General features: G+C 38.3%; 1 protein-coding gene across 1 annotated transcript; it reads right to left on the reverse strand.

Moving 5' to 3' along the window:
• Nucleotides 1-21,544: 21,544 nt before the first annotated feature.
• On the reverse strand, nt 21,545-26,655 carry LOC306875072 (uncharacterized protein). Its single transcript, XM_079425462.1, has 5 exons — nt 26,499-26,655; nt 25,303-25,635; nt 24,899-25,216; nt 24,297-24,424; nt 21,545-23,359 (listed from the first exon to the last, which is right to left on the reverse strand). Exons 1-5 carry the CDS (start codon nt 26,533-26,535, stop codon nt 23,309-23,311), a joined length of 867 nt encoding a protein of 288 aa, XP_079281588.1. The 5' UTR covers nt 26,536-26,655; the 3' UTR covers nt 21,545-23,308.
• Nucleotides 26,656-27,037: the final 382 nt, after the last annotated feature.

A 27,037-nucleotide genomic window follows, 5' to 3' on the forward strand; every position in this document is an offset into this window, starting at 1 on the left:
CACAAAGCTCGAATCATTTCAAATTGGTTTCTTGAACATGACAATGAGTTCACTGTACTAAAATGGCCCCCACAGTCACCAGATCTCAACCCAATACAGCATATTTGGGATGTGGTGGAACGGGAGCTTCGTGCCCTGGATGTGCATCCCACAAATCTCCATCAACTGCAAGATGCTATCCTATCAATACGGGCCAACATTTCTAAAGAATGCTTTCAGCACCTTCTTGAATCAATGCCACGTAGAATTAAGGCAGTTCTGAAGGCGAAAGGGGGTCAAACACAGTATTAGTATGGTGTTCCTAATAATCCTTTAGGTGAGTGTATAAAGAGCTATGCTATTCAGTTAATCAACCAGTGTTTTTTTGTTGAAGGTGGAAGGGTTAATGTTAGTGGTTAAATTATAAATATTAGCACCATAATCAAGCATAGTGTTAGCTCTGAAAAGTTGTTTTCTTTTTGAATCGGGTTTTTCCTGATGCCACTGCCACTTTTTTTTTAATGAAGCACCATTTTTTTTTTCAGAAAACAAGACATATCTTAATTTTTCTTCTTACATTAATGCATCTTGATGTAATGGGAAACAAAACAAAAATATTGAAAAATAATTCACCCAGTGTAATGCCTACCTGATAGAACTGTGTATCTGTGGAAACGCCATTCTATCAGTGCGGACTGATGTGTCAAACCAGATCAGTGGATTAATACTTCTTGTAATGCAAAAGACATGAAACAGATGTCCCACTGTTCCCTATCAGTCGGTCCCTCCGAGTCACATCGATGACCGACGAATTGGGATCTCGCTTAGAGAGACCAATCCACTTCGAGTGTAACTAAACGAGCCAATGCATATTGACATGGTTTTTCGGGTCGGCTTGCTAAAACTTCTCCAGAGAGTCCGTACTGTAGACCCTGTCGAGCTCCTCCATTCCCTCGGCAGTCAGACGTGGTGGAGCGTCTGACGCCAGGCCCTCACTCGATGAATCCGTGAGAACCGGTAGAGGGCTGGGTGAGACCTAATTGGATCCCATATGTGTAAAGTCCACGGTATAGCCTGAGAGCCCGTGTTTCCCCGGCAGATGTTCTGCCTTTGTCCAAGAGGTACTATCTCCTCTAATCTTCCATATGCGCCTAAACGGTTGTTCATATGCGTAAGTGCTTCTGAACCTCCTTCGGGAAGGGTGGGCTTCCGCAGCATCCGGTTCCAAGTGGAACGGGTACGTTTCCCCAGTGTTATCCAGTCTTACTGAGTGGGTAGTGCCATAGCAACAGTAACTGGTCTTCTGTGCTAAGCCCTGACCTGCGCCAAAAAATAGGGGTGCAGGAGGCTTCCACAGGACACTGGAAGGGGCACTATCCGTGGCCCTTTGGTAGGGATCCCAATTCGTTGGTCACCGACGTGACTCGGAGTGACCGACTGATAGGGAACATCCCGATTACGTATGTAACCCTCGTTCCCTGAAGGAGGGAACGGAGACGTCATGTCCCGTCGCCACAGCTGCTGTACCACCAGTCAGCGGAAGTCAGGAGCAGAACGACGAACGCTCAGCTCCGAAGCGAAAACCTGAATATGCGCTGCACCTGCTGCCTACTTATAATCACGCTGTGATCATCGGCAGCTGGATGCAATAATCACATGCCAATGTGCATTGGCTTGTATAGTTACACTCGAAGAGGATTGGTTTCTCTAAGCGAGATCCCAATTCGTCGGTCACCGAGGTGACGTCTCTGTTCCCTCCTTCAGGGAACGAGGGTTACATACGTAACCGAGACATTCGGTTTCCATCTCAATCACTTGAGATTTGATAAACCTCTACACAAAAAAAAAAAAAAAAAAAACTATGTTCTAATGATGGTACCATGTTGCCTACAGTATTTCTCATATACTGTTCAAGGCTAAATGTTACTTTTTAATCTATTTAAATATATATATATATAATACAAATATTTTTATGTCATTTAAATTGGTATGCTACATAATAGGTGTGACAATTGTACTGGTATTGGTACTGAATATATTGAAATCTTGGGATCACTTTGTAAGTAAACAGTTTAAAGACATCCCATCTACCTCAAACGATCCCAAACGTTATTAGGATCAGGTGGCGAGTTATCATCATCCTCCTGTAAAAATACACATTCACAAAAGGTAAAATTAATAGGTTGCCTGATGTTTAAGTTACACAAAAATAAATAAATAAATAAGTACGTACTCGGCAAAAAAGAATTGTACCTTTTCACTACAATGTAGTTGTTGTTTTTTTAAGATCAATCGAATAAGTTTAACAAATTTTCACTGGAAAGAGTTTAAACAATGTTTTTCATGCTTGTTCAATGAACATAAACCATTATTGCATGCACTTGTGAAACAGTTCTTAAGACTACTATAATCCTATATAAAATAATAATTTAACACAATGTCTTAAACTGCATCAGATGGTCATCTACTTTAGTATAAACTTGAAGTAGTGTTTTATTTCAATATCACATCTATAATTCTTGAACTGATGCATTGGTGTTTTCTAACAAGACAACTGCCCTGCGACAAAGGATGCACTTTGTGTTGTTATATTAATTGTTATTTAGTTTATTTGGGAGTTATTTGTGTTTTCAAATGTTTTGACATTGCCTCACTCTTGAATATCTGGTTCTGAGATGTTAAAATTAAATACAAGATGACTATTTACAGTGCATTTTTTTGTTTCAGTAAACGATAAATAAAAAAAGTATTATACGATAAATAAATAATATTAATATAAAAAAGTATTCATATCACTGTTCCTGTAATTACATTTTTTTCTCCCACAGTAAATCTCATATATATTTTGTTAAATCAGCTGTATGTAATACCTACATTCTGTGGTACTGCTGTACGGCTCCTGCGGCGACAGTAAAACACACCAACAGTTACAGCAGCAGCAGCCACCAGCAGAACACCAACAACTATTCCTGCTACAGCAGCTGAAGACAGACCTGAATCTGGAACAGATAAAGACAGTTATTAAAACTAGAGTGAATGATAATAAATCAAATATTTAGCAATATCTTCAAGTGATATTTACTGCTCCAGGTGTGTGTGTGTGTGTGTGTGTGTGTGCACTTGGATGGTTTAAATGCAAAGCACAAATTCCAAGTATGGAACACCATATTTGGCCACACGTCACTTTCACTTTCTACTTCAGTCATCAGATGTATGCCATTGATTAAACTGATGTGACACTTTCACCTTCTAGCAACAGCAGTTAAACAGCATCACAGCACGCTAAGCTCAACAAGTAGCATGACTTCTAGTGAAACTGGCTGATATTTATTCATTCTGCATGTTCATAACATCAAAGTGTTGCAGACTCAAAACAGTCCACAGTCCCAAACCCCAACACATTTTAGGTTGTAAAGTTTTTTTGGGGGAAAATGCATTGAATGACTAAGTTATTTACTCACCAGTGACAGTGACACTGAATCTCTTCACTCTGGTGATGCTGAAGCTGCTGTCACTGATGTTGATCTGCAGTTTATAAAGTCCAGAGTCTGTGGTTCTGGTGTTTGTGATGGTCAGAGATCCAGTCTGATGATCCAGCTTCAGTCTGTCTCTGAATCTCTCTTTACACTGATCATCTGTACAGATCTTACTCTGCTCTCCAGTGATTTCAATCTCATTAAAATACCACGTCATCACTTTATTTGGGTGTTCTATTACACCAGAATCTAAAGTGACAGATTCTCCCTCCTTCATTTCATGTAGTTCAGCAGGAGGAACATCTGAAACACAAACCAACAGCTCCTGGAGGATCTTGTATTTTGAAGTGCATTTAAACGCTCATTAAAAACTCACCAGTGACAGAAACACTGAAGATTGTGTCACTGTCTTTGCTGCTTATTTTCAGTATATATTTCCCAGAGTTTATGTTTGTGATATTCATGATGGTCAGACATCCAGTCTGATGATCCAGATGCAGTTTTCCTCTGAATCTCTCATTATCTTTATTACACTGAACATCTGTACAGATAAAACTGAGATCTCCATTGATTTGTGCGATGCGAGTGTCATTTAAATACCATTGAATGTAATCTTGTTGGTTTGTTTGAACTCCAGTGTGTAGAGTGACTGAATCTCCCTCCATCACAGACACTGATACTTTATCTGAACCAACACCAGATGCACCTGAAGAAACAAAATATACAATAATGCTGTGAAAATGTATAAATGTACAGAGAGAAATATGTCTGAATTCATAATGTAGCACGCAAACAAACTGCAGAAGAGATTCACACATTCACTCTTCAGACAAACACACACATGAGTCTCATGGATGATCTAATACAACACAATACACTTCCTGATTCATAATTTTACACCCTTTCCCTAAACATATAGGCCTATTTGAACATTCAATTAATCAAACATTTTCATGGACTCATAATAAAGTTTACATGACTAGTACCCACAAGATAATTATTTTACACGGCTTAAAGACATACAGTGCCGTGTTTCCTACATTTTATAAACATATTTTAGAGCTTAATCTCCCATAACGTATGTAGGCAACATTTACGCCAACATTTTATGAATTTGGCAAAAGCTTTCAACCAAAGCGACTCGCATTACACTGGATCAGTTTATGCACTGATATGAAATGTCAACTTTTACTTCAGTTACTTGTTTATACGTTACGTGATCTCGCTTAAACTGCCATAGAAGCGTTTTTTTGTTGTTAAAATGTTTTGACCATCTGACCATCGATTCCTGTAAACAGTGTTGGGCTCTGTTTTCAGCCTAATTATCCCAACAATAAGGCTACAGTGCCAAAGAAGCGTATAGGCCTTTAGGCCACAGCAATGTACGGAATAGAGATTGTAACGAGTAATATCTCACCACTGTAGAGTATAGTCACTGCGAGTACATTAAAAAAAAACTTCATCATCACCACTTTTCCCCTCAGAAAACAAATTCAGCTTCTGATTCACAAGAGTTCTACCGCCTTATAGCGGTGAAGCTCCCACTACCAAACAAATTATTGCACATATTATAAAGTTATTGAACGTGGAAATGTGTGAATGTTGTGAAAGTGCGAATGTAAAACCAACATAACCCAAACTGATTCAGTGACATCACAGTACCGCGAGACCGATAAGAGAGAGCAGAGGGATCCTATTCTTTCGAATGGCTCTCGCGGTACTTTGATGTCACTGACCAGTCTGTGCAGCACCTCTTAAAGTCGCAGGCGCCTAAAGTGAAAGCAAACTGGGAGTCAGGTGTTTATAATTAATAGTCAAACGACTGTATATTGCTTTAATAATTCAGAACTTCGTAGATTAAACAGGTCAAAGCGAATGAGTCAACATGATATGTGCAACAATGTTGAATGCTTCAAATCTTCCAAGTCACCTTTATTTATATAGCACTTTTGAAGCAGCTTTACAGTGATACAAGGAAGATGATGCATTTTGGATGTTGTTCCCCTCAAATAGTCTTCCCCTCATTGCAAAAAAAATCGTTCCAGATTCCGGGGGGGAGGGGGGGGTGTTATGATTAAGGCAGCATCACAAGTCAGATTGGGATTGGTAGCATTCAGAATATTTCAGGAGTCTGTGCAGCTTGACTGGTTCTTGTGGTCTTTGCTGAGGATCTGTTCCAAAGGCTGACATGTAGACGAGGTCTCATGAGGATCGTCATGAGGTTGTGTATAGGTGCAGGTCCACCACCTGGTCTGGATCCAGCTGTCTGTAACCTTGGGATAAGGATGAGACAGACAGACTAATATTAAACATTAATAATACAAGTACACTGGATGCTGTGGGAACTGTTCCTGGTTCCGGTTGATTTAATTTATGCAGCGATACAATTTGAATTATTGAAATGTGATAATGTGTTGTGTATGCCAAGTTAAAACAATGGGGGGGGGTTCAGTCTAGATTAGAATAGGGTTAGACTAGGTCACTCTTCTGCCGTAAATCAACTTGGATATGGCTGTTTTCCGGAAGCTACTTATATAGTTTTTAAAGTACAAAAACCACATCACTTTACTTCAGAAGGCCTTAATTATGTGGATTATTTGATGGATGGATGCAATTTTTCAGGCTTCAAAATCAAAATCTAGTATGTCTTGAGGGCGAGTAAACCGTGATGTATATACACACACATGTACAGTATCACACCATGTTTTATTGACATCTACTTTTAGTCTATAGGAACAATGTATATGCACGGTTAATGCGAAGATACAGTATTTTATTTGCCTGCTTGTCAGGTTCATAAAAGCAAGACATGAAGAAACTTTACCTACAAGTTTATCCAGCTCAAACCACATCTCTGAAGGAAGCCAGCCACAGCAGTTTCAGTTTGACTCAGAAGATGATCTGCAAGAGTAACAATGCGAGATGGAAGACAATATGAACTTTTTGTTGTGGTTCTGACACTGAAAACATGCAGTGTTTCCGTCTATGGTGAGTAGAGATGACATTTGTCCTGTTTTTCAAATATTCTTGTTTTATTAAGAGCATTCAGTACAACTTCAGCTCAATCAACAACATTTGAGGCATACTGCTGATAAAAAAAAAAAAAAAAAGAACAGACGTTTTTTTTTTTTTTTTTTTACAAATATATACATTTTTTGTAACAATATTGTCACGGTTCACAGGTTCATTGACTCTCTCTCTCTCTCTCTCTCTCCCTGTGCCTGTGTGTGTGTTTGTGGGTGTGTGTTCTTCCGCTGATGAGCAGAGCAGGTTCAGCTGTGACTCATTCAGCTTCTCTATTTAATTCCTTGCTTCTTACCTTATGTTGTCAACTTGTTGTTGTTGAGGTGTGGAGTCTTGTCCTGGGGCCTGTTTCATAAAACAAGTTTACCTAATAAGCCAGGTTTATTTCAGTTAGTCAGAATTATTGTCAGTTGATTTGATTCCAAATAAGTCAGAATAACTGAAATAAGCCTGGCTCATTTGGTAAACTTGTTTTATGAAAACAGAACCCTGTGTCGACTGGCTTCTGTTTGCGCTCTGGACTTCTGCGGTCATACTGACTGGATTCCTGTTGTGGGTGGTCTGTACTCTGCATCCTCGTTTCCAGGATTCTCTCCGGTTGCACCTGTTACTGATCCTTTTGTCTTGCTTGCCATCAATAAACTGTTTTACTTACACTCGCATTTGAATCCTTTTTTTGCCCTGACTGAACCAATGGATTCAGCGAGTGCGTCTGAGCTCCAGAACTTCCTGGCGAGTAATGCCACCCATATGGATCAACAGGAGGATCATAGGACAAACTATTCAAACGCTGCTGCTGGATCTCTGTTGATTATAATTGCAGTCATGGTCTGCTGCATCTGCAAGAAATGTAAAAAAGGAGGTCAGGAAATTAAAATTAATTAATTAAATAATGCCAATGTCAAAATATTCACCTTTTGTAAGAATAGAATACCTTTATTGTCATTGCATGTAGCTTACAACGAAATTTCACATCTCTCATAGAAATACAACTATATCCATCTACATTCACACTCATAAAAAAACATACATATAAATGTATGGTAACCACAAATTTTAATATCAGATTTAAAACGTGGTTTTAACATGATTATTGTTAATGCAGTCCAGACCCAGAAGAAAAACAAAACTGATTCAGCATTGTGTAAAACACAAAAAATGGCAAGGTCATTTTGACTGTAGCAAGTTGTTGTGGTCAGTTAGTCTGAATTAAGTTTTGTGTGCAATAGCATCAGATAGTCAGTGAAGAGATGTGGATGGTCAGTTTTAATTATTACCTTCAGTAGGGCGTAACGTAAATTATGTTATGCTAATTAAACTAAGTGTATGTACTATATCAATTCTCTATCCCACCTCTCCTGCATATACAGTGCACAGCATAAATGAGTACACCCCCTCTAAAACTTAACAAATTCAGCAATTACTCTTTACTTAGATGACATATTAGGTTTCTTTGGATATATAATGTTCCAACAAGCCTGCTTGATCAGTTACCAAAGAAGAATGTCAAAATTATATATCAAAATAAGATTTTCTTATCAAAGTGATAAAATGTTGTGTTGCAAAAATGAGTACACCCTCCTAAAAGTTACTAAATAAAACTAAAAAAAACAAACAAAAAAAACCAAGTAATTTCCTGACAATTAAAAGTGTAACATAGCCTACTGAATCATACTCCAACTTAATGCTGGCAGCAGTGGAACCACTTGGGAGAGAACTATATTTACCCATATTTACAAAACAGAGACTTCTGGGAATCCATACTCTGGTCTCAAGAGACCAAGTCAATCATTTTGGATCTAAAATCATCCAAAATGTTCTGGTGTTGCTAGAGGAGTACAGTGAGAAGTGCTTGGTGCCCACAGTGACGTTCAGTGGTAGTAAAGCAAGCTTTTATGTAGGGATGAGTGAGTGCTGAAGGTCTGAGGGAGTTGTGCTTTATCAACTCTACCCTGTCATGAATTCACACACCACTGTGAGATGGAATACAAAAACTTGAAACAAAGATGCTACCCTCCCCTCATTCCCTGCATTATTGGGCATTTTTTCAGCATGACAATGAAGATATTCATTCTCCCAAGGTGAAAATCCTTCAGTGGACATGTATTTCACTCAATCTTAACGCTCTTGAGCAGCTGTGAGGGATTCTGTGGAGACGAGCTGAACAAAACTCCCCATTAAAGACCAGAGCATTTAAGGAGGTCGTCCTCCAGGAGTTAAACAGGACAGATGTGAAAATGTGTCAGGAACTTGTACACTCAGTGCCAAGAAGGGTCAGAGCAGTATACTTAAAGTTCTGGAGGACATACTAACCTACTAGAATATTATACATTTACTGAATTAACTGTAGGGTGTACTCATTTCTGAAATCCTTCATTTAAACCAAATTGGCTAATTTAATTATCTTGCAGAAAATATTGGCATATATTTTGTTGTTTTTATGAAGTATATGTTTAATACATTTACATTGACATCTTTCCATGAATAATATTAATGATCATTAAGAAAATACACCTTTATATTTATTCAGAGGGGGTGAACTCATTTATGCTGTGCACTGTATTCGGAAAATTAAAGTGAAATGACATATGGCGACCCATACTTGGAATTCATGCTCTGCATTTAACCCATCCAAAGTGCACACACACCCGGAAGCCATTTATGCTGCACCACCCGGGGAGCAGTTGGGGGTTCGGTGCCTTGCTCAAGGGCACCTCAGTCGTGGTATTGAGGGTGGAGAGAGCGCTGGACATTCACTCCCCCCACCTACAATCCCTGCCGGCCGGAGACTCGAACCTGCAACCTTTGGATCACGAGTCCGACTCTCTAAACATTAGGCCGCCACTGCCCCATTAAACTAATTATAGCTAGGCCTATTCATTCTGGAGAAGCACTGCCTGTTAACAAGACAGTGTGCCAGATTGGAAATGTCCTAGTATTGTACCGGAAGCTCAAAATGATTGAATTTGGAAGAAAATGATCGCACATGTGTCAAACATACAGAATACAGTTATCTAGACCAACAACTTTTTGACACAAACTGTAAATTACCACAATAGATAACTAGGCCTACTTAGTTAATGACCTCGGTTTGGAAACGTCGACCTAAACGCGGCGGGGACGTTCAATTGTGCTCGAGAGAGAGAGAGAGAGAGAGAGAGAGAGAGAGAGAGAGAGCGAGAGAGAGTCTCCACGATGATTGGGCGAGAAGACGCAACGTGAGATGAGATGAAAGTAACACCACGTTTTCGGTGATCCGATCACAATTATCAACCGTTAACATTATTGTTTACAAGTATTACTAACATGCTTTTCAACTACGATTTATTAACTGCTTATTATGTTGTCACATTACATCACTTTCACTTTCGGTGCAGGAATACTAGGCTATTGAATAAACGAACTCGTGTCACGTGAATGAAGATAAATTATTATTATTTTTATTGCTTACCATTATTATATTGAATGATTAGATCGTCCATAATAATCACCGTAATAATCCTGCATGAGTTCTATTAGGCAGAATGACAGCCTGTCGCCGATGATTATCACCTTTTTTCATACAATGAAAGTGAACAGAAACTGTCGGTCCCTTTCTGCATAACACCGGAAGAAAGAAAGTCAAATCTTTATCGTCTCAGGTTATATTTACTTCCGTGTTTTTCGTGGTTTGAGAGAGATGATGAGAAAGTGGTTAAAACGCTTATCCTTTTTTTAATCGCTCTGTCACCTCAGAGAACAGATTTCTCAACTTAGAAATATGAAACAGAATGTCCCAGAGAGCTCATATGAGCCCTGACTCACACCTTTTAGTTCATATTTATTCTCTGCTGTTTGTGCCACATTATTTATTTTATTTTGTGCATGCACTGTCCTAAGTTGTATTCAGTGTTAAACACATTTTACACAATAGCGGGCACTATAACTAGACGTTGCTGTTTTTATAGTCACTGCTGTTTATAATACTATATAACAACAACAACAAACTCAATTAAACCGATTAATTCAGTTTATTGGAATAAAATATCTTTATACTGTAATGTCTTTTCAAGTGGCGCCATCTGGTGTGCTTTAAATAACAGCAGCTAATACAGCATTACAGCACTATGCACTAACAGGTGACTGTACGAGTCATGTGACATAACACATAATATGAAAATTGTGTCACCAAACTTTGCTGTCACTTGATGTGCATGTGAAGTTGATAGAGATGATCTTCATTATGCTTTAATGCTGAGTCATAGCTCACTTTTTCATTTATTGGACTGATTTAAAAATGTATGTTTTACATTCCTCAAATGAAAATGCAGTGAATGACTAAACTATAGTCAGCAGTGATAGAAACACTGAAGCTCCTAAAGTTGATGGTGCTGTTGATCTTTAGTTGTTAAAATCCAGACACTTGAAAGTGCTGTGAAATAGTTTTTTTTTGTTTTTTTTTTGTTATCAACATTTTTTATTTTTATTTTTCATACATAACACAACATAAAAAAACAATATATAAAAAATAAAATAAAATAATAATATAAAACAACAGACATATACTCAACATCTCAAAGTCCAGTCAAAAGGAGGGAGAAAAGGAAGGACAGAAAAAAGAAACCCACAGAAGTCACTCCTCCATACAGTCACGTATTTCAAAGAGAAAGCACTGCCAAGCAGCAATGGTAGAAGGCTTGGCTCCATTGATTCGTGCTGTTGTACATTCACAAGACACTATTTGCAGGAGGCTACGGATCCAATATGTTTTCCCACACATATGCGGTGTAAACCAGTTCTGTATTATTGTCTTCTTCGCAGCTGTAAAACCAGCAAACAACATTCTCTTTTGCATCGAACTTATACAAAGACCAGAATCATCATTAAGAAGACACAAACTTGGGTTAACTGATCAATCAATTTGCAGTAAGGATGATAAAACCAGGTTTACATGTGTCCATAGACTGATAGTGATAGGACATTCCCAAAACATATGCAGAAAAGTACCTGATGATGTAGTATTACATATATGGCAGTTGAAATTTGATTGTAGTTTCATTTTGAATCTTTTGTAAGGAGTTGTGTATGCTCTATGAATGACGTTGAAGTGAATAAGACGATGCGCCAGATTTTTAGATGTTAAACTTAGATTAGACCACACCCTCTCCCAGTCGACAGATTAATTAAGGTCAGATAATTCCCTATTCCAAATAGTTTTAATAGAGAGAGGTTTTATAATGCAATCAAGAATCGTATTATATATTAAGGAAGCAGATGGCCGACCAGCAGATGGTGCAATCCAGTCCCGCATAGGATGAGAGGAAACGGGAGAAGACCAAGGAACGCCATACGCTTTGAGAGCGGAACGTAATTGAAGAAAGACAAAATATGCAGATGCTGGTAGACAAAATTTAGTTCTTAACGTCTGAAATGAACATAGGCCCTGGTTATCATATATATCACCGCACGTGTTTACACCTAAAGAAGACCAAGAGGGTTGGACAAATCGGCGATTTCCGCATACAAAATTAAAATTGTGCCATAAAGGTGTACTATTACAAAATTTGAAGGGTCCTCCAATCCGACGTTCAACCGTTTTCCAGATTTGAATAGAATTGGCCACAACCGGACCAAATTTATAATTATCCCCTTTTTTCCCTGTGCCAGTAAATAAAATATCTTGGAGTCTATTTGGTTTAACCTTGTCAGCTTCAATCACTCTCCAAGAAATTGTAGATTGAGGATCAACCCAAGTATGAAGAGCCTTAAGCTGGAACGACCAATAATACAGTTCAAAATCTGGTACAGCCAGTCCTCCTGCGCTATTAGGATGTTGTAATGTGGTAAGTTTAATTCTGGGGCATTTATCATTCCAGATAAATTTTGTGATTATGGAGTTAATCTCCTTAAAGTAACCTGGAGGGGGAGAAAGCGGTAGCATAGAGAAAAAAAAATTTAATCGAGGTAGCAAATTCATCTTAACAGTGGAGATTCTTCCTTGGAGGGAAACGTTAAGATTCTTCCATCTTTGAATGTCATTCTTGACCTTAACTAAAATATTATTAAAATTGTCCCTGGCAATCTTATGAATGTTTTTATATGGTAACGCCCAGATAGGTGAAAGAGTCCTTAATAGGGATGAATGAGGGAATAGAAGAATTAACTTTAATATTGTTAATTGGCATTAAAGCAGATTTGCTCCAATTTATTTTATATCCTGATAAGCTACTAAAATTATAAAATTCCTTAATTATATTAGGGACTGAAACATCAAAGTGGTCTAAATATAGAATAATATCATCAGCATATAACGAAATACTATGATTATGATCATAAATCTTAATCGATACTTCAGACTTCCTGATGGCTTGTGCTAAGGGTTCAAGAGATAGACAAAACAATAAGGGGGAAAGCGGACAGCCCTGCCTCGTTCCCCGCTGTAAAGGGAATGGGGGGGAAATAACATTACCAGTTATGACTGATGCTGCAGGTGAGTGGTATAATGTCTTAATCATAGAAATGAAGTGTTCACCGAAGCCAAAACATTGCAAAACTGCCCACGTACAATTCCACTCTAGCCTGTCAAAGGCTTTTTCTGCATCAAGTGAAAAGACTGCACAAGGGGTTGGGTGGGAGTCTGCAAAGTCAAGAATATGAAGGAGTCGACGCATATTATCAGATGCATTACGCCCCTTGATGAAACCAGTTTGGTCCTCCTTGATCAGACTATGAATTACCTTCTCCATACGAGAAGCAAAAACTTTAGCATACATTTTTAGATCACATGAGATAAGCGAAATTGGTCTGTAGTTGGAACAATCTAATGGATCTTTCCCTTTTTTAAGAAGTAATGAAATCAGTGATGTTTTTTGATCTCTATGAAATACCCCATGTTCAATTGCAAAATTAAATGAATTAAGCATAAGTGTCCCTACCAAATCCCAAATTTCTACGTATAATTCTGGGGGGAGACCATCTAGGCCTGGCGATTTGCCCTTCTGAAGGCTTTTTAAAGAGACATGGAGTTCCTCCAAACTTAATGGGGCCTCCAAAGATTCTTTATCCATCTGTGAGATCCGAGGCAGTTCCAATTTATCTAAATACTGCTTACAGATTGATTCATCAAAATCTGTTTCGGCTTTATATAGATTTGTGTAGAAACCTTTAAATATTTAATTAATTGCCACAGGGTTTGTGGTGACCTGATCATCCGATGATTTTATTGCGCTAATATATGCCTTAGACTCGCATTCTCTCAACCTAAGAGCCAATAAATGACTAGGTCTCTCCGATTCAAAATAATATTTTTGCCTAGTCCTATGTAAAATAAACTCCGCCTTTGATTGTGAAAGCAAATCATATTCTTCTTTTAAAGAGGACAACTGTGTAGTCTGTTGCTCAGTAAAATGTTGTTTTTGTAGGTTTTGTAATGATTGGATTTTATTTTCTAATTGTGTAAACTGGCGGGTTTTCGCTTTGGCAAGAGTAGAAGAGAAAGATATACAGAAACCTCGTATAGCGCACTTAGTCATCTCCCACAGTTTTTGAGGATCCACACCAGAGGGCATATTAATTTCCAGAAACTCCGTAATATATTCTTTTAAAGAAGGAATGAAAGACTGATTACTTAATAATGATACGTTAAAGCGCCATCTAGGGGACTTGGCTTTAACATCGGAAAGAGGAACGCTGCATAGCACAGCAGAATGATCAGATAATAAAATTGGTAATATAGAGATGGAGGAATCAGACGAAATTAAAGATGGGCTGAGAAATATGTAGTCTATCCTAGAGAAAGTCTTGTGTCTATTAGAGAAAAAAGTGAAGTCCTTAGATTTAGTATTCTGAATTCTCCAAAGATCGATTACGTTAAGCTCAGTGATAAATTTATTCAGTAATTTAGAGGATGGATTAGCTGTTGTATCAGATTGAGATTTATCTAAAGCAGGATTTATGACAGCATTAAAATCCCCACCCACCACTAGAGGGCAATCAATCTGCTCAAGCAGAGTTTTGGAGATCTGTGAAAGGAATGCACTGTCTGTCTCATTCGGACCATAAATAGAGACCAAGGCTAACCTATTATTATATATTTTGCATCGGATAAAAACAAATCTACCCTTCTCATCACTACCAAGGTGTTCAATTGTTAAATTTAACTTCCGGTTAACAAGGATAAGCACCCCCTTAGTTTTATTTTGAGCGCAGGAAAAAGCTGCTAATTTAAAGTAAAGTCGTGATGTATTGTCAAGTATGGTGACCCATACTCGAAATTGGTGCTCTGCGTTTAACCCATCCAAGTGCACACACACAGCAGTGAGTAGTGAACAAATGCACACACACACACACACACACACACACACCGTGAACACACACCCGGAGCAGTGGGCAGCCATTTTATGCTGCAGCGCCCGGGGAGCAGTTGGGGGTTCGGTGCCTTGCTCAAGGGCACCTCAGTCGTGGTATTGAGGGTGGAGAGAGCGCTGGACATTCACTCCCCCCACCTACAATTCCTGCCGGCCGGAGACTCGAACTCGCAACCTTCGGATTACAAGTCCAACTCTCTAACCATTAGGCCACGACTTCCCCAATTTGCAATACTTATTCTGGAAACGTGCCACGTCGGATTGCTTTAAATGTGTCTCTTGAATTAGGGCACAGGAAATAGATTTACGATGTAAATATTCTAACACACGAGTTCGTTTAACCGCAGAATTTAACCCATTCACATTTAGTGATAAAATATTTAGAGTATGCATTGAATATATAGCGTGTAAACGTTGACGTGTATTTTAGATACCAAACCTCCTAGATGAAAAATCCCTTTAGAAATAAGGTAAAATAAATAAAAGTATAAACGTCTGTTGTAAAAAGTAAAAACCACATAAAAACATGAACTGACAACCTTAAACAAGGAACAACTCAGACCGCACATTACCGAGAACATAGGTCTGACTGAGCAACAAAAAATAGTGATGGTTCGTGACCGATCCACTCCAACGCAGGAAATGTCTCCCAAAAAGCTCGTACTGCCAAAAAAAATATAATTAAAATTAAACCAACTCTCCATTAGTCCCCTCCAAAAAAGAAAAAAGGGGTGCCAGTCTTGCCAGCAATGAGATCGTTTTACCGGATATATAGAAACAATATCTCAGTAGTAGAGGGGAGAGAATAAAAAAAAAGCAAAAACCAAGTTTAGTCAGCGTCCATGTCCATTCTGCCATCATCAGCTCCTGAGCAGCTGGGACCATGTTCATCCCGACCATCAAGAAACAGCGGCCGCCGTTCCCCCACGCAGAGCCGCGGCATACGTCTTCTGCTGGGACAGGGAGCTAATAAAATCCTCCGCTTTCTGAGGGGAATCGAAGCTTTTCTGTTCCCCCTTGTGCCGTAGCTTGATTACGGCCGGATAGATGAGGAAGGGCTGGAGACCAAGCGCTGTCGTCTTCTTCAAAACCGGACCAAATAATGCCTTTCTCCTAATCACTGTAGCTGGACTAAAGTCGGGAAAAAATAGCAGTGTGACATTGTTCTGTGCGCATTTCACCGGATAAGCCTTTCGAGCACCCTTCAGGATATGATCTGTCATGCCATCTCAGTACACGGAAGATGAGGGTGCGCGGCCGATCGGAGCCCCTCCCTCCGTCATACACGCGATGTGCCCGGTCGATCTCAATGTCACGGCCCTTCAAGGAAGGAATCCACTTAGAAATATTAACTTTGAGGAAACCAGCCGCGTCGGATCCCTCAGCCCCCTCTGGCAGCCCCACCAGTCGTACGTTGTTCCTCCTGCACCTGTCCTCCATATCCGTCACCTTGTCGGTGAGTCGCTCCAGCTGATTTCTTAAGCCCGTGACTGTCCTCCTATCCTCACGTGCAGCTGCTTGAACAGAATCTATGCGGTCACGTGTCTGCTTCGATGCGGTAGCTATGATCTCAAACTCTTTTTTTCTGAAAAAAATTTTCTTCATTGGCGATTGCTCAATCTCTCTTTTCCGATCCCCTTTGTCTGCCTTAACACTCATGACAGGTCCAATGCAGAGTGGTTAAAACTTTTCTGACAGGATCATGCAAAATATGGCAAAGTGAGCAGAGCGAAAGATTCAAGCCTGCATCGCTGTCGAAGGGTCACGTGATCCCCCTGTGATTGAGTTTTCTGATGCCACTGGTAGATTATTTATTTCTTTTTTAACTAAGCACAAACTCTTTTTTTTTCAAAAAACAAGACATTATATCATATGTTTTCTTCTTACATTAATGCATCTGGATATAATGTGAAAGAAAACAAAAATATTGGGGAGAAAAAATAAAAATGTCTTCCCTCCAGTATAATGCCCACCTTGGTGCGGTATCTGTGGAAACGCAGTTCTATCATTGCGGATTTAAAGAGGCTGTAATACTTACATTCCGTGGTACTGCTGTATGGCTCCTGCGGCGATAGTAAACCACACCAACAATTACAGCAGCAGCGGCCACCAGAAGAACAACAACTATTCCTGCTACAGCAGCTGAAGACAGACCTGAATCTGGAACAGATAAAGACAGTTATTATTACTAGAGTGAATGATAATAAATCCAATATTTAGCAATATCTTCAAATGATATTTACTGCTCCGGGTCTGTTCATGGTGTGTGTCTGTGTGTGTGTGTGTGCACTTGGATGGATTAAATGCAAAGCACACATTCTGAGTATAGAACACCATATTTGGCCACATGTCACTTCACTTTCTACTTCAGTCGTCAGATGTATGACATTGATTAAACTGATAAGTGACATCTTCACCTTCTAGCAACAGCAGTTAAACAGCATCACGCTCAGCTCAACAGGAAGCGACATCACTCATCGTGAAACTAGCTGATATTCATTCTGCATGTTCACAACATCAAAGTGTTACGGACTCAGCACAATTCCAAACCCCAAAACACATTGAGTTGTAAATTTTTTTTGTCTCTCCAATTCATCAAAGGAAAATGCATTGAATGACTAAGTTATTTACTCACCAGTGACAGAAACACTGAATCTTTTCACTCTGGTGATGCTGAAGCTGCTGCCACTGCTGCTGATCTGTAGTTTATAAAGTCCAGAGTCTGTGGTTCTGGTGTTCATGATGGTCAGAGATCCAGTCTGATGATCCAGCTTCAGTCTGTCTCTGAATCTCTCGGTACCTTCATTATACTGAACATCTGTACAGATCCTGCTGACATCTCCACTGATTTGAGTGATGCGAGTGTCATTGAAATACCATTTAATTCGGTCTTGTTGGTTTGTTTGAGCACCAGTCTGTAGAGTGACTGAATCTCCCTCCATCAATAACACTTTGTATGAATCAACAGACACACCTAAGCAAAAAATAGTGCAGTGAAGATGCTTTTCAACAGAGAGTAGAGTCTGGATTCATAATATAACACATGCAAACAAACAACAGAAGAACATCGATTCACACATTCACCCATCAGACAAACATACGAGTATCATGATTATCATATTTACATTTTCACCCCCTTTCCCCATTCATATATTTGAACGTTTATAAATAATCATAATAATAATAAAAAATCCACCATCATGGTTTATGCGGTATCTCCTTCACATCACATTTAAAAGCATAATATCAAAATTAATACTAATCATTATCGACGATGTAACCCAGACAGCAACATAGTTTTGGCCCAGATCCGGCCCGTGTGAAATCCATGCGGGCCAGATGTGGGCCAACACTGCTTGTTGTCTGGGAATTGTTTTAAGCCCAAGACACACTGCACGATACAGTGAGAGAGGTACGAACTGAAGACAGGGCCGTTGTTACGGTCTTGCGACCACAGCCTACGATAGTTTCTTGACAATATCAGAAACTCTGTAAAGTCAAAGTCACTGCGAGTACATAAAGGAAAAGCTTCATTATCACCACATCCTCCCTCAGGAAATGAATACAGCTTCTGATTCATAAGTGTTTGACTGCCTTATAGCAGTGAAGTCCCCACTAGCTAAATAAAAGCAAACTGGAGTTTCCACATCCGCAGCGTGATGACTTTAGTTAAAAAGGAGGGGCACTTGTACTTGTTCAAACACCAGTTACTTTTTTACCCTTGCATTGCGAACAAGCAGACCTGTTCATGAAGTAGCTCATCCGACCCAGATCCGAACAGGTGGGTTTATACCTTATTTAAAATGAGTAATCTGGCCAAAACTAGCTATGGAAATACCTAAAATAGAGCTGACAAACATTATGTAGACTAGATTGCTCTATAAATGCTTAAATATTCCATATGTCTCCCTTTATTAATATTAATAAACCAGAAAATCGTTCAAAACTTGGAAAAAATCTCAACTTTTCTTGGCCAATAACAATGAAACCCTATATAAAATGTAGGTATTACATGAAGATAAATAAAAATAAAATGCAACCACAAATTGTACAAAAACATTTACAAAAATTTAGAAAAACTTTACCTCTAAAAAGAAAATTCAGTTCGATAACTTGGTAAAGTTAATCTTTACGAATGAATTAGCTCAATTCAGCTATAAGGAATTTTATAGCAAAAGTTTCATTATTCACTTTGTGTCAGCTTGATGTTGATTTAATAAAACTCAATATCAGTAAAAATGTTGCAAAATTAATACATTATGAAACAAAGTCGATTCAGCAATAAAGCAGCTCTGGACAAAACAGTGATATCATAATCCAACAATTCAGTTCAAGTTTTGTCATTATGCAATACAATCAAATCAGTATTATTCCTGAATATTCAGCATCTTTTAAACCCCAGCTAAGCAATCCAGAGGTGACAGTGGAACCCAAACTCCAACAGGTGACTAAAACGAAGAAAAAACACCTTGGGATAAACCAGGAGCAGTCAGCTCAGCTCTCCTCTGGCTAAATGAACACAGATGGTGTGATTATGATTTCAGGCTGCATCACTAGTGAGATTGTGGACTGATGTCATTCACAATATTTCATCCAGCTCCTGCTGCTGGAAGATCAGGATACGTCACGCTGTCATTTGGTTGGAGGAGAAGCTGTAGTCTGTCCAGCAGGGCTGCTGTTTAGCCAGTAGTGGACGACTGGTTTAACAGTGACTGTAAGCATGATAAAACTGCATCGTGGTCCTAGCAGCTCCTGGCATGACACGTTCACTGCTGGCCGTAGAGGTCTGTGCAGAGGACTTGTCTGTTTCTCGTGGTCTTTTTCTGAGGATCTGTGCTGTCTGTCTAGTCGTGATGTTCACTTGTCGTGGTCTTCGCTGACATTCAGGGCTGCGTTGTGGTAATCTCCGGGTGCAGGTCCATTATCTGGTCTGGACACGGACCGCATCCGGCTGAGTATGATAACCTTAGGACAAGAGTGAGACAGAAACATAAGTATCAGTGTTGACTTTTTCTCACAGCACCTGTAATCACACAAGCACATTTTCATACAAATTTTATGACATCTCATAGCAAAGATCACTGTTAAATGTAGGGTTTAAAAGTAGAAAAATCAATGAATAATCTTAATACCTACAAACAAGTGGCCAGGTATCAACAAGCTGCCACAGATAGCTTTTCCATATATGATTTCTTTATTTATTTGTGGTGTGAGCGCTCACAGTTTAATGAAAATCCCTGTATCTATAATCTACAGACTAAATCTACAGATATCAATTATAAGGCCACATTTAATTTTAGTTGTTTACCATGCTGAATTTCAGTTTTCATCGGTGTTCCGTAGTGAATGTAGACATTTTTATAATATTTTATGTTTGACTAACAGATCGCGCTGGAATGATTAACTCGTACTGTATCATTAATTGCCATAGCCCTTGACTATGTCTGCATGAAATACCTCTGCTTTTTCAGCTTTCTATCACGGAAAAAGCTTCTTTTTTTCACTAGGCTGTGAAAAGGGCTATGGCAATTGATGATACAGTAAGCCTTAACCACTCCAACGTGATCTTAATTAAAATAATATAAACATAAAATAACATACAACATCTACATTCAATACTATCCAGTCTCTGCTGTAGCCTGTGTCCTAAATTCCCAGAATGCATTGCCATTGTGACAACCACATTCCTGTTTTCTATTGATAGGAATCTTTTGACATTGCACATTTATTCCATGTAAAAGCTGTAGTGTAGATCATTGTCAGTATTTGACAAAATAGTTGGCTAAATCCAGTTCTAAACTCTATGTAATCTTACTTTTAAAGATGAAACAGAACATCGAAGGATGAAGTAGAATCAAAAACCAGTCTGGAGCACTTGAATGAGCTGTAAAGAGCACACACACACACACACACATACAGTATCTTAGTATTTTTTTTTTTTTATTTTTTTTTTTTTCAATTTCATATATATTATTTGAAACCACATTACAAGAGGTAGGGAATATATTTGTCAAAATATATAAACAAAAATATACTTGAGCTAATATTCCAGAACTAAATTTCAATGAAAAATATAGCATAATATCACCTGAAGAGGGGTGAAAAATTACCCTGTCTCACAAAAAGGAGATCCCATCTAAACGGGCCTGTTATATCTCAGAATCTATGATAATGCTAATGTGCTGAAGAGCTAACATAATTTGACCTTCCACAACGCAATTTCAGAATTAAAAATGACAACAAAGCAATTAACTATTTTTATTAATGTTGATGGCAACTATACAAATAAAGCATATTTAAACAGTATTCTTACCATGTTTAGTCCTCTTCAACCTGGCCGGCCCCAGCTTCTCCATTCTGGCTGAAACGGCACAGCTGGTTAAAAAAAAAAAAAAAAAAAAAAGTGCGTTCGGATGGAGAATCCATGCAGTATCAGTAACGAGTCCGCAAAATGACAGCGCGCGAGCCGGAGGCGGGGCATATTCTGGGCCAATGACCGAACAGAGTCTGACTGTACAGCGGAGCTGCCGACTTGAGGGCGGGTCTGTTGCTAACAGGGTTTTCACCCACAAGAGGGTTCCAATGAAAAGCATTACAACTACTTTACCCCTTGAACTTGTTTCTATCTTCAGTTGGAGACGAGTAAATTTAGGCTGAGTACAGTTACAAATCCCATGGTTCAGGGCAGAGTCACATAAACAGGGAGGCCACACGCAAATTCAATCAACCCAAAAGTAGATATTTATTAAGGTAATACATGACTTAAGCAAACACAACTGAAACAGAAAAACATAATAAATAGCTAATTAATACAATTATAAAGCTTGGAAGAACCAGTGTTTTTTTTTTATAACTCCGATTGAGTTCATCTGACAAAAGATAGACATGGTTTCATGAACATTTGTGCCTTGAATAACCACTCAATAAGATGTTTGTCCACCCAACAAATCAAACCACATCTCTAAAGAAAAATGACTCTGAAGATGGACATCAGTAAAACATCAGTAACACATGCACAAAAAACAAGCGTACAAACAAATAAAATACTAATCAGCACCTCATAAATATCCCAAAGGTTTTGTTTGATGAATATAAAGAAATATCTACCAAATGCATGAAAACAGTCCATTTTTATAGCAATTATAGTAACACACATAAATTGTGTTGTAACATCCCTCCAGACAAACAACACATTAGTATTTTAGCAAGGTTTAATGCCAGAGTATTTAACGCAGCTTGTATCATATGCATCCATTTACAGGCATAAAGACACTCAGCAAAAATAAATAAATAAAAGTCCAAGCTTATACCTTTGTGCATCCTTAAGGTCATCTGGTGATTTTTTTTGTTTTTGACTAGTTTGCAAAAAGCCAATTTTTGCAAACTAGTCCTAGATTATTGGCTCAACCTGTAAATGGCTTGTGCTGGCTGTAAATTATATTTTCTCTCTATGATGTGTTTACATGCTTGCTAAAGAAAACAGAATAATTCTTTAGGCATTGCTTTAAAGGCCTTAAAGCGCTTGAACCCCTATAATTTCTGCTCGCAGCTATAATTTAAACGGATGCACAAGGGTTTAAGATGGTTTTAGTTTTGGTGTAGCTGGTATATATAAAGAGCTATGCTATTCAAAGTTAGTCAACCAGTGTTTTCTGTTGAAGGTGGATGACTAAGGGTTAATTTTAGTGGTTGAATCATAGACATTAACAACATAATCAAGCATAGCTTTAGCTCTGTTAGGTCATATTAATCAAGCTTGCATCATCTAACTCTCAGCTGATTGAGTTTTCTGATGCCACTGCTAGATTATTTATTTCTTTTTTAATTAAGCACAAACTCTTTATTTTTTTATTTTTTCAGAAAACAAGACATTATATATATTTTTTTTATTCTTACATTAATGCATCTGGATATAATGGGAAACAAAACAAAAATATTGGGGAGAAAAAAATAAAAATAAAAATTCCCTGCAGTATAATGCCCACCTTGGTGCGCTATCTGTGGAAACGCAGTTCTATCATTGCGGATTTAAAGAGGCTGGACATAATGACTGAAATGTCAAACCAGATCAGTGGATTAATACTTCTTTTAGTGCAAAAGACATGAAACATGGCACTGAACCCCCAACTGCTCCCCTGACGCCGCAGCATAAAAATGTCTGCCCACTGCTCCGGGTGTGTGTTCACGGTGTGTGTCTGTGTGTGTGTGTTCACTACTCACTGCTGTGTGTGCGCACTTGGATGGGTTAAATGCAGAGCACATATTCTGAGTATGGGTCACCATACTTGGCCACACCTCACATCCTTTACTTCCTTTCCTATACTGCTCAAGGCTAAAGGTCAAAGGTCAAAAATTTTAAAAACAGTTTTTGATTTAAACTGGTTTGCTATATAATAGGTGTGACAATTGTACTGGCATTGATAGAGACTACTGAAATCTTGGGATCACGTTGTGAGTGAACAGAGTTTAAGAACATCCTATAATCTATCTCAGAGGAATGTCTTTTGGATCAGGCGGCGAGTTATCATCACCCACCTGAAATAAAACATTCAAAAAAGGTCAAATTAATGAGGAGGTCTGATGTTTAAGTTGCACACACAAAAATAAACAACAAAAAATGTACTTTTCAGACCAATGTACTTTAAAGATAATCTGAATAAGCTTTACAGATCTTCACTGGAAAGAGTTTAATCAATGACTTTCATTCTTGTTCGATGAACAAACAATTTTTGCATGCACTTGTGAAACAGTTCTTAAGACACTAACAGAAGACAATTAATGTCAGAGTTTCAATAACTTAGGGCAGTAAAGAGTATTTTCTATTTCTAAAAAAGCAGCTGCTCGACACGCAAGAAACTTTTGATATCGACCCTCTTCCATTACTGTTCATCACGTCTGTGAAATTTGTTCTGCTTATGTTTTAACTGTTCAATCTTTATATGTTCATACCAATATTTAAACATAAGAAATTTGCAAGAAAAAAGCAGCTGCAAGTGGAATGAGGTTTCTTTTTTGACTTTACTAGAGACATGGAATTGTGTTTTTTTTTTTTCTCGGTTGTTTGTGGAGGGGTTTCCTTTCCCTAATAATTTAGCACAATGTCTTAAACTGCATCAGACGGTCATCTACTTTCATTTCAATGAATGGTCATTCAATTCAAAGGTCATTTCAATATCAAATCTAGGATTCTTGAAATGATGCATTGATTTTTTCTAATAAGACAATAGCTTTGCAACAAGGTTGTACTTTGTGTTGTTATATTAATTGTTATTTAGTTTATTTGGGAGTTATTTGTTTTTTCAAATGTTTTGACATTGCCTTACTTGTGAATATCTGGATCTGTGTTGTTCAAATACAAGATGACTGTTTACAGTGCACGTTTGTTTCAGTCAACAATAATTAAACTTTTTTTTCTTTTTTGCACAGTAAATCTCATATATATTTTGTTAAATCAGCTGTATATAATACGTACATTCTGTGGTACTGCTGTATGGCTCCTGCGGCGACAGTAAATCACACCAACAGTTACAGCAGCAGCAGCCACCACCAGAAGAACACCAACAACTATTCCTGCTACAGCACCTGAAGACAGATCTGATTCTGGAACAGATAAAGACAGACAGACATTATTACTAGAGTGAATGATAATAAATCCATTATTTAGCAATATCTTCAAATTATATGTACTGCTCCGGGTCTGTTTATGGTGTGTTTGTGTGTGTTCACTACTGTGTGTGTGCACTTGGATGGATTAAATGCAAAGCACACATTCCGAGTATGGAACACCATATCTGGCCACACGCCACTTCACTTTCTTGTTACGATACGTGACACCTTCACCTTCTAGCAACAGCAGTTAAACAGCATCACAGCACGCTCCACTCAACAGGAAGCGGTATCACTCATAGTGAAACTGGCTGATATTCATTCATTCTGCATGTTCATAACATCAAAGTGTTACGGACTCAAAACTGTCCACAGTCCCAAACCCCAAAACATATTGGGTTGTAAAGTTTTTTTTTTCCTACAATTCCTCAAGGGAAAATGCATTGAATGACAAAGTTATTTACTCACCAGTGACAGAAACACTGAATCTCTTCACTCTGGTGATGCTGAAGCTGCTGTCACTGATGATGATCTGCAGTTTATAATCTCCAGAGTCTGTGGTTCTGGTGTTCATGATGGTCAGAGATCCAGTCTGATGATCCAGCTTCAGTCTGTCTCTGAATCTCTCTTTACACTGATCATCTGTACAGATCTTACTCTGATCTCCAGTGATTTCAGTTTCATTAAAATACCACGTCATCACATCATTTGGGTGTTTTATTACACCAGAATCTAAAGTGACAGATTCTCCTTCCTTCATTTCATATAGTTCAGCAGCAGGAACATCTGAAACACAAACCAACAGCTGCTGGAGGATCTTGTATTTTAAACATATATAAAAACAGCATTTAAACAATCATTAAAAGACTCACCAGTGACAGAAACACTGAATATCTTTTCACTGTCTTCGCTGCTTATGATTTCCAGTATATATTCCCCAGAGTTTATGTTTGTGATGTTCATGATGGTGAGAGATCCAGTTTGATTATCCAGCTTCAGTCTGTCTCTGAATCTCTCAGTACCATTATTACACTGAACATCTGTACAGATATCACTGAGATCTCCATTGATTTGTGCGATGCGAGTGTTGCTGAAATACCATTGAATATCATCTTGTTGGTTTGTTTGAACTCCAGTGTGTAGAGTGACTGAATCTCCCTCCGCCACAGACACTGATACTTTATCTGAACCAAAACTAGTCACAACTGAAGAAGAAACATAAGCAAAATATACAATAATGCTGTGAAAATGTTTTTCTACAGGTCATAAACATAGAGAAATATGTCTGGATTCATAATGTAGCATGCAATCAAACAGCAGAAGAGATTCACACATTCACTCATCAGAGTCTCATGGATGATCTAAAACAACACAATACACTTCCTGATTCATAATGTAGCATGCAATCAAACAGCAGAAGAGATTCACACAATCCACTTCCTGATTCATAATTCTACACCCTTTCCCTATAAATATAGGCCTATTTGAACATTCAATTAATCAAACATTTTCATAGACTCATAATAAAGATTACATAAATGACAAGCTGGTTGGCTGGTCAGCAGGCTGGTTTTAGAGGGGTTTTGGCCACTTTGCCAGCTGGCCAGGCTGGTCTTAGCTGGTCTAGCTGACTTGGGTAAAGTTGGTTTTACATTGGCACATTCACAACATTCGCACATTTCCGCGTTCAATAACTTTCTAATTATATGTGCAATAAAGTTATATTTTGCAAATTCTAATCAGCGACATCATTGTCAACCTACTTCATTTTTTTCACAATCGATCAAAATGGCCAAGTATTGTTTTGATGGCATATTTACTTGCGAATGTCCAATGTAGTGTGGTTAACAAAGTAATTGAATGCAAGTCTGAATGTGCGAATATAAAACCAACTTTACCCAAGCGTCAGGCTGGGAGATCAGCTGGAACAAAATGTTTTCCACTGACTAGTGACTATCGATTCCTGTGAAGTGTTAGGCTCTTGTTCTCAGCCGAATTATCCCAACAATAAGGCTACAAAGAAGCGTAGCAATGGACGGAATAGAGATTATAGCGAGTAAGATCTCACCATGGTACAGTACAGTCACTGCGAGGAAAAACTTCATTATCACCACTTTTCCCCTCAAAAAATTAATGCAGCTTCTGATTCATAATTGTTCGTCCGCCTTACAGCGTTTCGGACTTCTGCATTCAATTACTTTAACCACACTACATTGGACATTCGCAAGTAAATATGTAATCAAACAATACTTGGCCAATTTGATCGATTGTGAAAAAAATAAATAAGTAGGTTGACAATGATGTTGCTGATTAGAACTTACAAAATATAACTTTATTGCACATATAACTATAAAGTTATTGAACGCGGAAATGTGCGAATGTTGTGAATGTGCGAATATAAAACAAACATTAGCCAAGTACGTGACATCAAAGTACCGCGAGACCGATAAGAGAGCAGACTTGGCTGTCGCGATACTTTGTCATTGACCACTCAGTGCAGCGCCATGAACACACCTAAAGTGAAAGCAAACTGGGAGTCAGGAGTTTATTCATTTATTAATAGTCAAATGATTGTTTATTACTTTAATAATTCAATAAATCCATCCA

This window comes from Barbus barbus (genome assembly GCF_936440315.1).
Source record: "Barbus barbus genome assembly, chromosome: 9".
In the NCBI taxonomy this organism is placed as follows: domain Eukaryota; kingdom Metazoa; phylum Chordata; class Actinopteri; order Cypriniformes; family Cyprinidae; genus Barbus; species Barbus barbus.

Excerpts from the sequence above, each read along its gene's own strand:
- LOC306875072 (XM_079425462.1), bottom strand. The coding sequence starts at position 26,535 with ATGAAGTTTTTCCTCGCAGTGACTGTACTGTACCATG. Across the intron at positions 25,636-26,498 it reads AGTGACTGTACTGTACCATG|TTGTGACTAGTTTTGGTTCA; the intron begins GTGAGATCTTAC and ends TTTCTTCTTCAG. Across the intron at positions 25,217-25,302 it reads ATTCAGTGTTTCTGTCACTG|ATGTTCCTGCTGCTGAACTA; the intron begins GTGAGTCTTTTA and ends TTTGTGTTTCAG.